Source organism: Bos taurus, chromosome X (genome assembly GCF_002263795.3).
Source record: "Bos taurus isolate L1 Dominette 01449 registration number 42190680 breed Hereford chromosome X, ARS-UCD2.0, whole genome shotgun sequence".
NCBI lineage: Eukaryota > Metazoa > Chordata > Mammalia > Artiodactyla > Bovidae > Bos > Bos taurus.
In genome coordinates this window covers 45,202,583-45,217,731 of record NC_037357.1, presented here as the reverse complement: position 1 = coordinate 45,217,731, position 15,149 = coordinate 45,202,583, and the positions used below count along the sequence as shown (strand labels likewise).

The window sequence follows — 15,149 nt, the reverse complement described above, 5'->3', positions numbered from 1 at the left end:
ATCTTTAACAAAGCATGTGGATATCTATCACAGAAGAACAAATAGATTTTTTAAGGATCATACTCAACATCTTTTCTCCCCTGGATGAGCACCAGAATTGCTAGGTGATTGAATCAATAGCCTTTGAGAAATCACTCATTCCTAATGAAGTCGTGGATTCCTACCTAGGCCTGCCTGAATAGCCACCTGAGGAACTTCTCACTTGCACCTGGCACCACAACAGAGCCCTGACAGAGAGACTGGAGGCCAACTTGCAGTTCTGTATCTAGTAAGCAATGTAGCTGACTCTTGCTAAAGCAATACAGAAAGACCTTCCTTAAACCAAAGCCTGTGTAAATGGTGATTAGTAAGATTTTGCTTTCTACATTCTTTCGTGAGAAAGGCACCCATCCCCTTTTTCCCAGGCCACTTCACAGAAAGCAAGCATGGATTAGGATTCAGTTCAAGCCACAGCTCAAGTATATAATTTAGACTGAAACCGATTCAGCCTCATCAGGTAAGTTTGACATTAGGACAAATTGATTTATTTCTATTTCTATTACTTACATTGATAATAAATAGTTATGTGAAACTGCATCTCAACTTTCCTTTACATGCATCATTTTTTGAGCTGTCTTCCACTTGAGTGTCTTTTATAAGATGTCTACCTGGATCACAGTATATAACTGTATTTCAAATCACCTGGCCATCATGTTAATTTCTTCAGTCATGAGACAAAAGTATGAAACAGCCAAAATTTTGATGGAAGGAACTGGTCTCTTCTGCGTGGCAGACTGAAATATAGGACCAAGAGAAAGTTGGGTCTTCAATAATCATCCCTATGGTGCTACTGATACCCAGTGATACTTAGTCAAATGTGCTATTTCACGTAAATTAGCATATATTTTGTGTGTACTATTTTCAGAGCATCCTGTTATTTACAGTGTTGAGATCAGGTTGGAAAAGTATATGATTTTACTTCAATGACATGTTGCTACTGCCAGAGATCTTGGCATTCAGAGTGAAATCTAGGTGGATTAAAATGATAATTGTTCCAAAAAAGAATTAAAAAAAGAGATTTCATAATTTTTCACTTTCAAAGTTCCTGAAGCACAATAACTCAGTGCTGTATCTAACACTGACAATAGAACTGAGAGCTTTTAAACTTATCTCTAGGTCAGACTCCTTAACACATCAGTGATTCAGTTTTCTTATTTGTACAACAGCAGTAAGCTGCCTGACAAGACAGAATGTCATAGATATCTAGTGAAACTTTTTTAACAGAAGTTTTAAAGACCTCAAACTGATACATGGAAAGACAAGGATAGCCTGATTATTTTTTTAAAAAATTACAGTGAAAAAGTATTAAACTCACACCTTACATTTATTAAACAAAACAAATTATTTTCAGAACTACAGAACGTATAATCTTTCAAAGGGACAAATTGGAGAGAGAATAAGGAATCAACCAAAAAATAACCTTATTATAGTACTTTGTACAATTATGTTAGAACTATCAAACTGCAAGAAAGCCATTAAACTATCCAATCACAATGCATCTGATTCGGGTAATAAGGGGTTAACAATACTGCTGTATATTTGCACAGCAATATAAAATTTCCTATATGCTTTCTCATTCATTACTGTGTTTTATCTAAATCACCTTGTGAAGGAAATCAGGTAAGCATTATCTCTGTTAGACATTAATCAAGGGCTCAAACCCTCTGGTATTAAATGGCTCATCAGAGATTACAAGCAACTAAAAGAATAAATACTGGAACCCAGGTCCTTTGGTCCTCTATTCAGTATTCTTTTGCTAATAATCCAATATCTCGTATTATTATCAATAAGATGTTACTTGGGTCATGAATAGTTTTTTTTTTAATATTTATGGGAGTATAGTTGATTTATAATGTGCTAGTTTGTACAGCAAAGTGAATCAGTTATACATACACATATATCCACTCCTTTTCAGATTATTTTCCCATATAGATCACTACAGTGTAATTGATAATATACATGTCAATTCCAATCTCCCAATTTATCCCTCCATTCCCTTAACCTCTGGATGACCATAAGTTTGTTTTCTATATCTGTGACTATTTCTGTTTTGTAAGTAAGTTCATTTGTATCATTTTTTTGTTGTTGGATACTGGTTCCCCACGTGGAAATTCAGGCTGTGACATCACAAGAACCCAATCAAACAAATAAGAAATCAAGCTAGAAGTTTCTCAACTTTCAAAATTATAGAAAGTACACAAACATGTACAAATAGGTTCATTTGATGGAGTATATATTCTAAGAGGGAAAAAACAGCACATTTCTTTTTCAAAAAGTCTCTTTGCAACAATTCATACTCTCAAAATGTCTGGCCTATAGGGAAAGAATTCCCAGCTAATAATAATGTGTTGAGTGCTTCTGCATCCCAGCACTGGTCTGCAAGATTTAAGAATAGGCATAAAGCAGGACCCTTGCCCAGAAGCATATTAAAATCTATTGGACATACGAGATCAGCATATAACATTCAGACTCACGACAGTTAGGAGTTCGGAGTAAGAAAGGGCTTTCAGAAAGCTGATGGTTTAATGGAAGAATGAGAGCGTTATGAGACACCACCTGGACAGGTTAGATTTATAAAGAAAAACATGGCAGACATTTCCGATCTGGTGAAGATGTTCAGGGTGTGTAGGAGGAAGGAGAGGTGATGGAGCAGGAGGAAACAGAGATGCAGAGAAATATGCTGAGTAAGTGGATGAATGGAGGCACTGCAGTAGGAATTCAGGTCTCCAACCCTAAACAATGAACTCTTATACCATTCTGCTCCTTCTAACTGGTCTTCCTGTCTCCATTCTGGCACCCCTGTCCAAGAAAGTCTCCACTATATTAAGTTTCTTTCTGACACACAATTCTGATCAGCTCAGTCTCCTCAAATCTCTTCAGTTGACTTACTATGGCTTTCAGAAAGAAGTGGAAACTGGAACATGGCATACAAATATCCATCAAAACCTGGACTCAATCTCTTTTCTGACAGGTCCATCATATGTAACAGCCACTAAAATCAATCCACAGCTCCTTTACTGGGCATGCTACCACATCTCTCTACCTTTGTATGCATTGTTCCCTTAAATGCCTTTCCCTCCCCTTCATCAATTAATGCCTTATTCTTCAAGCCTCAGTGCAAATACCACCTACTATGGTAAGCCTTTCCTTCCCACACTCAAGCATCCAATTTGAGTCAGATGCCTCTCCATGATGTTTCTATTATCACCCTCCTCTACATATTCCCATTGTTCCTTATCACACAGCTCTGTAATTGTTAGTTAACTTCCCGGTCTCCCTCACTAGACAATGGCATCTTTGTATCACCAACCTTCAGAATAATGCCTAGCACATAGTAAGTGCTCAGTAAGTCTTTGTGGCATACAGGAACCCACTATGCTCACCTTTATCAATTAAAATCAAAACATATTTAAACCAATTAAAAACAAATAACCAAATACTCAGAAAGTTATATAAGAACCAGAATATTAACTTCTGTTACTTCAAGTTACTAATGCAACTATACTATCTAAACAACCAAAGGCTTTAGGAATTATACAGAAACACAAAGTCAAAATGCAAAAATGTCAAAGAATGCTACGCCACTCTACCTCACGGTATGTATGTGAGGGGTGCTGGTTCTACCTTTAACACTGTGCTTAGTCGCATCTGACTCTTTGTGACCCTTTGGATTATAGCCCTCCAGTTCCTCTGTTCATGGGATTTTCCAGGCAAGAATACTGGAATGGGTTGACATTTCCTTCTCCAGGGGATCTTCCTGACCTATGGATCGAACCCAGGTCTCCTGCATCTCCAGGCAGATTCTTTACCCGCTGAGCCATCAGGGAAGCCTGCCTCTTACACTAGCCTCTCTTAATGGTTAAATCACTGCCTGAAATATGTGCAATTCAGGATGTCTCCTTCATGACACTTCCAGAGCATTCTGAACTACTTGAGTTGACAAAATACATTCCATGTTTGACATCAAATTACTAATTAATTAAGATTCATGTTGTTTGATGACATGCTACAATCTGGGCCTAACCAGACGGTTTACATAAAATACAAAGCTCTACTACTAAGGCATTATTCAAATTGTGATGAGTCCAAAACAAGGTTGCCTCCATTAAAAAGAACCAAAATAAAAGGGTCATTATGAGGCTGTATATATGAAGAAAATGGAAGCAAGCTTTATTAAACTGATTTAACTAATCTCATGCAGAAGTCATTAAAAGTCCTGAAATGTTGCTCTGAAAACTTCTCACTAATACCCATCCAAAGGTTAAAGCATATAAATAAGTCATTCCTCTCTATAGAAAACGTGCCTTCCTTCTCCAGTTTCCCAGAACAATGAGAAACTAAATGAAAACAACTGAATCACAACCCTTATACTGTATGAATCCACCATACCATAGCTATGGAGTTAAATTTTGTACGCAGTAGAAACTTTCATTTTAGCTAATACTATATAGATGTTTGTAATTAACTGTTTACTGACAGATGAACTATCTTCAATATCAACCACTGATGTAGTCAGTGTTATTTCCCTTCTCCCTCGTCAATGACCTCCTCCTCTTCCCAGTTTCTTCAAGTGGAATCAGCTCGTAATTTCCTTTACTCTCTGGTAACCCAACAGTTTTCATTCTTCTACAGGAGACACTGATAGGAGACACATGCCTTTAAGGAACTGATGAAAACTAGGGGGCCCAGAAAAATAAGTGTATCTACATACACTCAATTTTTTTCATATGATTTCAGTTTAAGAATCCTTATCCCCCATAATCACCTACACAAATAATTTCTATTACTATACGGTGCTCTCTTACAACCTCCCACAACACCTTACACACACACACACACATGAACACAATTAAGGACTACTACAGTGATTAACAACATAATACTCAAAATAATAAAATTTAGGTAATGCTTTAACTCTACCAACAATATTTCAAGAATCCCAGATGAACTCCTCTCTAAAAGGCCTTAGAACATGTTGAGCACATCAATAAGACAACTCAAAATAAGGAGTAAGGCATTTATTTTAAAAGTTTACCAAGTCTTATTATTTGGTCAACTTTCCTGCCTTAAAATGAACTGAAATGTCATCCTAAATACATGTTTATGAAGTCTGACATATCTGCTTGTAAAATCATGTACGGCTCAAAAGTTATTTTGAGTACAAAAGAAAGTTCCCATTGATATCAACAAACTCTTGGACTCAAATACTTGTTCTAATGTATTAAGCTATGTTCAACACTGAATAGTGTTAGCTAGGACTGAAAGTGATACCATCTCATAACTATCTAGTTACCTTGTCAAAGCATAAAAGATGAAACAGGACAAATGACCAAAGGGAAGGGAAGAATAGAATCAAGGTGTTATTACTAACAGACAGAGATAAGTGCTTTTTATTGAACTAGTACATCCCAAAAGTGGAAGGCTCTTGCTGGATGTACCAAACTTTGTGGAAACTATCAGTTCACTTTTATTTTTGTTTAAACTTTTAATCACTGTTTAAGCCAGTTCTGTATTGGGTCCAAAGAAAGAAAGAAGAAACATGATCACTCTTTTACTGCAAAATGATAAATTTCAAAAATCACATCAGGATTTTTATACATTAAACTTGGTGATAGAAACAAAACTTTTCTAAGTTTTGTAATAGGAGCACCCATTAAACCTCTGGCAGGGCAGATAATTCACAAAGAGCTTGTGACTCAGTTTCTTCATTTGTAAATACTAGAGAGGAGAGTGGTAACAGGACACATCAAGTAACTGTTAGTTTCCTCAAGTTAAGGTGGAACTGATGAGACCTTAGACTGGTTGTTTTATAACACCCTGCTAGGTCCCTTTCCACATAATAGAAGGCTGTAAATTTCCTGTAACGATAACACTTGGATCACTATTTTCCAATCTGGACAGTTCATAACTGAAAGGCAAACAGGGGGCAAGAGAGAACCACAACAGGTATCAATACATACTAAATGGCCAGATGGCCTAAGAAAACTCTTTAGTTATAAGGTCATTGCCTCCTTCCTTGTAACCCAGTTGCTGGTTAAAACTGAAAACTAAATATACAACATGTGGCTTGTGCGCTCCAAACAAACAGAGAACTTTCGGATAGGAGGAGTATTTGCTGAATTTGAGCTGGAAAACCATGTCCCCTCTGCCATCCGAATTAGAAAGTTTATTGATAAACGTCTGCCTAATATTTGCCAGGGCTGACAAAAAAAGTCTTTAGCCAATACACTGTATGAATTTGACCAGTTTTGAAGTTTCACTATTATTATACCGTTTTTCTATAAGCTGAAGGCAAAAAAGAAGAAAAAAAAAAAAAAAGGAGGAACCTTTTTAACTGATGAGTGAAGAAATCCCAGTATTTCCCAATCTGATACCAGGCCCCATAGATTTCATTCCTCTGCACATGAAGTCAGTGGCAGGAAATGGACTGCCTGCTCTCACTGGTTCAGACACTCTCAAGACGGGGAGATTTGTGCAGTCGGTCTACTGCTTTTGAGCGTTCTTAATCTACTAAGTGGAAGTCCTGGACGACTGGGGATCACACACATACGACAGTTGGTGGTATTTCCTCCAGCCTCCACCTCCCACGCTCCCCCCACTCTTAAAGAAATGTTTTTTGGGCGAGCACATGGAGAGGCAAGGTGGGGGGGAAACACGTAGGCGCCTCTTCCTTAGATATCTGGTCAAGTAGAAAAGACTGGAGGCCTAAGTTGTGTGCTTTTTGTTTGGTTGGCTGATTGGTTGTTTGGGTTTGTTTGTTTGTTTGTTTTAAGTCTGTGAGTGGGCTCCCTAGTACTGGGGCTGAAAAAAAAAAGAGGTTCCCCTGCTCGGACCCTAAGCGTTTAAAGAGTCAAAACCACAGCAATTGATATGGATGTGAGGGGAATGAAATCGCGCAAAGAAGGATCGCGCCCCCAAGTTAAACCAACAGCAGCCCCTACCCAGTACGCAGGGTCTCCCCAAGTTGGGGTGGGGCCTTTCTCCTTCCCGCACCGCCTCCCGGCTGCCAAGAGGGAGAAAGGAGTTAACTGGAGAAGGGGGTGCTCTTCCGCCCCCACGCCGTCTCCGCGCCTCGGCGTGGCCGCTGCTTTAGCGGCTCCCCGAGTTGCACAGCGAGGTCGCGGTCACCCTTGGGAGGGGGCCCCGGGTCCCCCCGTGTTCAACGGCAGGAGGATCCCGGGGCTCTCGCTGTCCCTAAGGCCGGCGGGGGCTGCGGGAGCACTCACCAATTTAGGTTTGTTTTTCGTTTCCTCTTCGTTGGCGGCCCGGTTCCCCGCGCTCCGCTTGTTGCTTCGGCCCCCACCGGGTTCCTCGCCGCTGCCTCCCACGCCCGACGCCGCCGCCGCCCCGGGCTGCTCCATCTTTCTTCGGCCCTGTCACCTGTGCTCTGGAACCCCACTTCTCCTTCACTGAGGAAGCCCCTCGGGGCGGTCTCGCTGCCCCGCGTGGATTCGGCAGCGCCTCTTCCTGGAAGGGAAAGTGGGTCTGCCGATTTCACGTCCCTGGGACTCCCGGCTCCCAGGCACCCCAGACTCGACAAGCCGTTGCCACTACTCTGCGCTGGGGCAAGCCCTGCCCCCGAGCGGCTGTAATTACCACGGTCGCCGCCGCCCTCAGGGCGGTGTTTAGGGTGGAGGGAAAGTAGGTGCCTATCTCTTTAAGAGGGCCTCCGCACACGTGATTCATCAAAGTGCCCGCAGTCCGCCGCCCGGGCGCGGAAAGCTGCTTCCTACTCCCGCTGCCGGGCGGTCCGGCTACTGAGCATGCCCGGCGCGGCGACGGCTGCCAAACGAGAGGACTTGAAGCTGAGGTTAAGCACTGATTTCCCTTCCTAGGGGCCTAGCGTGAAATGGACGGGAACTAGCCGAGAGAGAGGAGGTGTAGCCCATTTTAGAGACGGAGACACTGAGGCCTGGGAGGATTCACGTGTGAGTTATACCTGAGTCTCCGCTTCCACTCGTGTAGGCCAGAGCACCTTCCCCGGCTAGCCAAGACCTTGCCGGGGGTGTGGTTGTGCTCCACTCCGTGGGAGGGGTTGATTGGCAAGACAGCTGGCACCCCGCAGGAGCACCGCCATGGGGAGCGCTGATTGATTGCCTAGACAGACTGTACGGGTCAAAGTGGAAGGAGTGGGTGTTTTCTGTTGCCGTGATTGCGTTGAGACCAAAGAAACACAGTCATTCCTTTATTCCCAGGATGTGGGGTGGGAGAAGCAGCAGACGCCCACTGCTTAATCCAGAGGGGGTGTAAAGCTCTTTAGGCAAAGCACCTATGGAGACCTAACAGTTGGATTGAGTGCTATTTTCAGTGTTCCGAACTACTTTAAGTTTAGAGTTGTGGGGAGCGAGTAAGAGCATGTGTGTCAAAGCTTTGTTAAAAATGTAAATCTCTAGACAAATGCTAGGTAACTGAGCAGCAGCAGCCACAAGGCACCGCGGGTATTCTTAATTTTTCACCCTAGAGTTGTCAGGAAGAGGCCCATGCCTCTTTAAAAACAATGTTCACACTGAGAACAATCATGGGACCTGGCAGAACTTGAATGAACCACCTTCATACAATCTAGAGAAGCTAGAAATGTAAATTTAGATCCTATGTGCCTATAAACATGCCCATGTGCCTGTTATTCACATATCTTCAGGCTCTGATCTTTTTGTCCTACTCCCCTTCAACCTAAACTCTGCTAATTTTTTATGAACACATTTATAGAGTGTATTAGGATAAATTTGACCATGCTGTAGATAGGATGAGGCAATTAACTTGGAAAGTACAATAAAAACAATGTTAGACATCTGAAAGCACTCTTAATACTGGCTTTGCCATTGTCCTTAACTTGCTTTTTAATTATGCAGGTGGTAAACTACCCAAGGACAGCAGAGAAGAGGGGATACATGCTCCCAGACAGGGTGGGCAAGGAGCCCTAAGGTAAATTTGTAGAAGTTCCTGTTTGACTTAAAATTTGATGTGTATTCTGAATTTGACTCACTACAAACACACGTGCACACACACACATACACACTCACTCATGCATGATTTAAATTATTTAAATGCCCCTCTCCTGAAAAATGGTGTAGAAATGGATGCTGCAGTAAGATGTGACCTGGTTATCTACTGCTTTCAGATAATTCCTGTTTGAGAGACATGGGTATGAGCCACAGCTGAGGGTGCTTGGAGCTCAAATGTTGCTTCATAATCTGCTCAGTAGATCTTCATTGAGCTTTTTAGAGCAGGGGTACCCAACCTCTGGGATCTAATGCCTGATGATCTGAGGTGGAGCTGAGGTAATAATAATAGAAATAAAGTGCATAATAAATGTCATGTGCTTGAATCATCCTGAAACATACACTGCCTCCAACCTGGTCTGTGGATAAATTGTCTTGCACAAAACCAGCCTCTGGTGCCAAAAAGCCTGGGGGCTGCTGCCTTCAAGTATACCAGGTGATATCCAGAGTGCTGTGTGTTACGAGTATGAAGCTCACAGTTTCTGCCCTTTAGAACTGCCTAGTCTGCTTGGAGAGACTGATCATTAATGATTGTACTTCAACAGATGGGAACAGGAAAACCGTGGAGCACACAAGAGTGCCAGAGGCTCTCGGACACCTTCCCAAAGAGGATGATGTTTGAACTGAGTCTTAAGGGTCAAATTAAAGTCTCTAAGTATTTGGTGACAGCCTGCTAAGTTTTGGATACCCTACTAGGCATTACGGTGGTGAACAAGATGGTGAACAATATGGATGTGGTTTGCTCTTGTGGAACTTTCTGGCTATTGGGAACAATATTAAACAAACAAACAAAAAAAAAGTATTGAGCACTTACAAGGTAAAAAAGAAGAGTGAAGAGCATCCCAGGCAAAGGAAATGACCATAGCATGTGCAGAGACTCTGTAGTTAAGAAATTGAAGGCAACGGATGGGGGTTGCTCTTGGTAAGAGAAGCAGCAGAACAGATAAGCAGCTTCCAGATCATGAAGGTCCCCACTTATAGATCTCATTGGTGTGATTTTAAAACGGTGATTCTTGGTTTCTCAGTCGTGTCCAACTCTTTGTGACCCCATGGACTGTAGCTCACCAGGCTCCTCTGTCTGTGGGATTTTCCAGGCAAGAAGACTGGAGCGGGTTGCCGTTTCCTCTTCCAGGGTAAAAGCGGTGAAGGCATTATAATACAAGTGACTCCTGTTTTTGGTGTGTGAATAATTGAAAAGGGATCGACATTATTTTGAGAGTCAGGCTGGGTTGCACCATTCTCAGGCCAGGTGAAGCTACATTTGAAACCAAAGAAGACGTGCATGTAAAAGGTACATAATCTGCACCACAAAAAAGGAGAAATATCTGTCCCTGAGATGACTTAACATTTGACCTTATTGTGATTATCTCAGCCCTGTCTTCATTCTGGATGTTTCTTTTCAACATTTTGCTCCAGTTCATGTAAACAGTCATTACAAATAAACAAACCCCCTTCTTTCAAACATCAGGGTCTCTCTAGAAAGCTAGCATACATAAGGAGCCAGTGGTCCCCTGCAAGGATACTTTGTCCACTGATTATGAACTAGACACTTCACCAAGTTCAGTCCTAGGACTGCTCCCACTGTATCTACGTTTCTTTTATTTTTACCTTCCTGGGACACACAAATAGGCCGGTGGGTGAAAATACATCTTTTCTCTGATGCTGCAGAAAGAAGGAGGCTACTACCATCCGTTGGGACTTCAAAAGTGTGTGTTAGACCCCATGACCTTGTAGTGTCTCCTTCTAATCACATGAATTTAGCACCCAGTTAACTTTAAAAGCCAGCCCTCGGAGAAATGAAAGATAAAAGGCTGCTAGGTTCTGTCTTTCTTCAAACTGATCTTAGAGTCATCCATTACCCCCAGAGGTTTCTGATGATCCTTATTAGTATCAATCTGGCTTTCTGTGTCTTCCTTCTGCTACGTGTTCTCATCTAAACAATCTGGACCATTAATAGAGAAATTAAAGCTGACATAGATTAGACAAAAGTAAGAAATTGAAGGCAAAAGGAGAAGAGGGTGGCAAAGGATAAGATGGTTTGGTAGCATCACCAACTCAAGAGACATGAGTTTGAGCACACTCTGGGACATAGTGAAGGACAGGGAAGCTGGGCATGCTGCAGTCCATGGAGTTGCCGAGTCAGACATGACTTAGAGATTGAACAACAATAAAAAATCATTCCCTCCAAGGTCATGGAAAAAATATTTATGAATTAAAGGTGGCCTGAGAATAAACAAGTACTTATTAAGTACATACTACATGGGCAACACCAAACTAGAGGTCACATGAATAAAAAAGGACCAGATGTTTTGCTCTCAAAGCACATGTATCTTCCTGAGAAATCTCCTGTTCTGCAAAATTTCACACTAAACATAACAATTTCTGGGGAAAACCTGGTTAGGGAAGATCACGTAGACTCAATGCAACTTTATAGCCAGAGCACTAATGAAAACACTGCTGCTGTGTCACTTCAGTCGTGTCCGACTCTGTGCGACCCCATAGATGGCAGCCCACGAGGCTCCCCCGTCCCTGGGATTCTCCAGGCAAGAACACTGGAGTGGGTTGCCATTTCCTTCTCCAATGCATGAAAGTGAAAAGTGAAAGTGAAGTCACTCAGTCGTATCCAACTCTTAGCGACCCCATGGACTGCAGCCTACCAGGCTCCTCCGTCCATGGGATTTTCCAGGCAAGAGTACTGGAGTGGGGTAGCCATCCTAATAAAAACACTCAGGAGGTTGAATCTCCACTGGCATCTACACCCAATGTCCCAGTCATCAGTGCTTTGTATCCTTCATGCCTCCTCTTTCCCTGATGTGAATCCTCAAGGGCATTTACTTTTAATAGATGCCATTTTCTTCAGAATTAAAAATCTAATTGAAGAGTACCCAACTTTGTAGGACATCCCCTGGAGGAGGGCATGGCAGCCCACTCCAGTATTGTTGCCCAGAGAATCCCATGGATAGAGGAGCCTGTTGGACTACAGTCCATAGGGTCTCAAGGAGTCAGACAGAACTGAACTGACTGAGTATGCATGTACAGCTTTGTAGAGGGCTTCCCTGGTGGCTCAGATGGTAAAGAATCTGCCTGCAGTACAGAAGACCTGGGTTTGATCCCTGGGTCAGGAATGGCAACCCACTCCAGTATTCTGGCCTAGAGAATTCCACAGACAGAGGAGACTCGTGGGCTACAGTCCATGGTGTCGCAAAGAGTCAGACACGACTGAGCAACTAAACAACAACTTTGTAGAAACACATGATGAAAGGTCTTCACAGCTTCACCAACTAGTTAATGTAGTGGGCAACTTAGAGGTTGTTGAAACCACTAAACCAGTCACACAAAAGGGACAGAGTTTGGGGCAGAATTATTCTTTTATTTCTGAAAGCCTTCATATATCAAAAAGGCTTCTCCTTAACTGTGAGAAAGCTGGCTCCTGATCATGTTGAAACTTAAAGTGCTAAAACACTTCACATGTGAACCAGCTGGCCTTCCACCTAATTTTAGTGACACCGTTCTCCTATTGACCAATCCCTAATGTGCTATTTGTGATACACAAACCCTTGTAATAGAACAGACCGTAAAATATATGTTCTTTGCCATTGATAGGTATAAAATCTGCTTGAGAAAACAAACAAATGAAATGTGTAGAACTGTAAGAGAAAAGTGGCTGCCTAATTCTGAGGTGAGAGAAAAAAAGAAAAAGTGAAAGTCACTCAGTTGTGTCCCATTCTTAGTAACCCTATCTTATGGACTGTAGCCCACCAGGCTCCTCTGTCTGTGGGATTTCCCAGGCAAAAATACCGGAGCGAGTAGCCATTCCCTTCTCCAGAGGATCTTCCCAACCCAGGGATTGAACCCAGGTCTCCTGCATTGCACAGACTCTACGGTCTGAGCCAGTGAGGTACTAACTGGAAATTCAGGATAACATGGTGAAGGGGTGAGATGAGTCAGACCTAGAATAGATGAAGACGTTTTCAAGGAGAACTTGAGCTGCCAAGGCCTGAAAAAGAAATGAGACTTGAATAGGCAAAGCAAAAAAAGGAAGTGAGGAAAAGACAACATATAGTGTAAAGGGACCAAAGGGGCTTGAGTAGAATGGTGAGAATATAGATTTTGAATAATAGTAGGAAACATGGTTCTCCCCATAGTGTTTGCCCAGCACGTAAACAGATTTGAATATCAGACATAATAGTAGTGACTGATAAGACTCTAGCCGAAATGTTACAAAATAAAAGAATATTTTAAGGAGCTGATCTGGCAATGGTATGCAGAATAACTAGACACTGATTTTCAAACTTATTTTTCCCTCAGTCCAAATTTTTTGTCCCCAAACAAAAACTTCACAGAAACTCAGTGTGTACAACAGATACAAATCTAGCTGACCTGTAGGAGTGGAGATTACAGTCCTCATGACCACTTGGCTTCTCTCATCCTCTGAGGCGACCCTCTGAGGCACCAGTGCTGAACTCTAGCTGAAACTAGATAAAGTCCTGGCTGGATAAAGTCATGAGGATCGGAACTAAAGTGGCCCCAGAGGAAATGAAGAAAAAGGAACGAATCCAAGAAATATATTTAAAGGAACACACTGTTCCTCTCCACAGATTACAGACAGGATGCAGATGAAAAGAAAAAGGAAACAAGAATTACTAAAACACTGGCTCAAGGCAATAAAAACCCAGTAGCAAACAGGGAGATAATATCTCAGCAGGTACTTGTTGGCACACAGAGCCAGACCAAGGAGCCTGATACCCAGACACTAAAGAGACTCGTTAGGGCAGGACAAGAAAACTAACAAGGTTCCTATAGTCACCAACAGAAAGAGTCTGGGAAGGCTGGAAAAACAGGAAGATTGTGTAACAGTAGGCAAGAAGCAGGCAGACAGCTAAACTCTGGAAGTCCAACAATGGATGTCCTGGCTGGCAAGCAGAGAATAGAATCCACTCTGTAGGCAGAGGCTGAAACAATCAGTACATAGCAGGAATCCAATCATGGGAATTGGGATTAAGAAACAAATGAGCAATTTCTTACGAAGTCTGGCAAAACAGTGCTAAACAAGGCAGTGTACCATGCCTAAAGGAACTGGCACATCAGATGACGTCCAGGAAAAGAGGCAGAGACAGGCGAATAAAAATGGCACACAAGACACCCAGTTACTTCAAGTAATCTGTGAGCTCAGAGTAGGACCACAAATAATAGGTCCACAGGGTGCTAAATGACCCAAACTACTGAAATAATGGCTTCTTGAATTGTCTCTGACTAGGAGCAGGATTGGTCCCAGCAGAAGAAAAGTGGACAACAAGAAAAGCCTTGGGAGCAGTAATGACCAATAATGGTCACTTACCTGGAGGTAAAAGTTAACGTGTTCTGTTTTGAGGATTTACAGGGTTTGGTGCAGCCACAGCCCCACAAAAAAGTAGTCCAAGAGACAATAGTGCCAATGTCTCCTTTTGGGGAAAATGTTGAGACTGGTAGAGATTTTGAGAATGTCCAGATTCGTGTCATCAGCAACCCTTTGAATTTTATCTGGAAAATATGTGTCTAACAAAGAACAGATTTCCTGTTCCACATTAACCAAAGACCCAGAGTGATCTTCCAAAGTGGCTTGACAGGTCATGTATGGTGACTGTCCAATCTATAAGTTACTAAGACATAGATGTAGTAATAAACTGAGAGAAAAACATGGTTTGCTTGCTAAAGTACGTGAATCAGTAAAGCACTCACTGGTGGTCATAGGGATGCTATTCATTTTTGAAGTTGAGGGTTTTTTTTTTTAATCAGTGTAAACAGTTTCTTGAAGATGAGTAAGTTCAAGTATGAGACTACAATTATGCAATTAAAATTGATTATCTCTTTTATGTTGTGGTTTGTGTTTATTTTCTAACTTTTTCAAAATATAATTACTTGAAAATTAAGGAATACCTGTTTGACATCTGTAAATAATAAAAACATGTTCTCATATCTGGGCATCAGTAGTTAGGCAAGTCTTAGAAGTAGGTTTATTTTGTTTTATATATTGTCTCATATAAATTTTAACAGCTTTATTGACATATAGTTTGCATATCATACAATTCACCTTTTTAAATGTATAATTCAGTGGGTTTTAGTATAGTCCCC

General features: G+C 41.8%; 1 protein-coding gene and 1 long non-coding RNA gene across 3 annotated transcripts in view; one reads left to right on the top strand and one right to left on the bottom strand.

Annotated features, from left to right (window-relative positions):
* DIAPH2 (diaphanous related formin 2) overlaps window positions 1–7,601 on the bottom strand; it is a 76,630-nt gene extending 69,029 nt beyond the window's left edge. The window contains 1 exon segment of the mRNA NM_001083789.2: window positions 7,266–7,601. Coding sequence (NP_001077258.1) covers window positions 7,266–7,400 — 135 coding nt within the window. The 5' untranslated portion in view covers window positions 7,401–7,601.
* Window positions 7,602–7,679: 78 nt separating this feature from the next.
* The window catches only part of LOC101906757 (uncharacterized), a 49,701-nt gene continuing 42,231 nt past the window's right edge, over window positions 7,680–15,149 (top strand). The window contains exons 1-3 of one of the 2 annotated variants that reach the window (XR_003033412.2): window positions 7,680–7,967; window positions 8,889–8,961; window positions 14,296–14,382. This is a non-coding gene — a long non-coding RNA (uncharacterized lncRNA). Of the gene's footprint in view, window positions 7,968–8,888; window positions 8,962–9,583; window positions 14,383–15,149 lie in introns of both variants that reach the window. The other variant, XR_009493482.1, reaches the window with a different exon arrangement.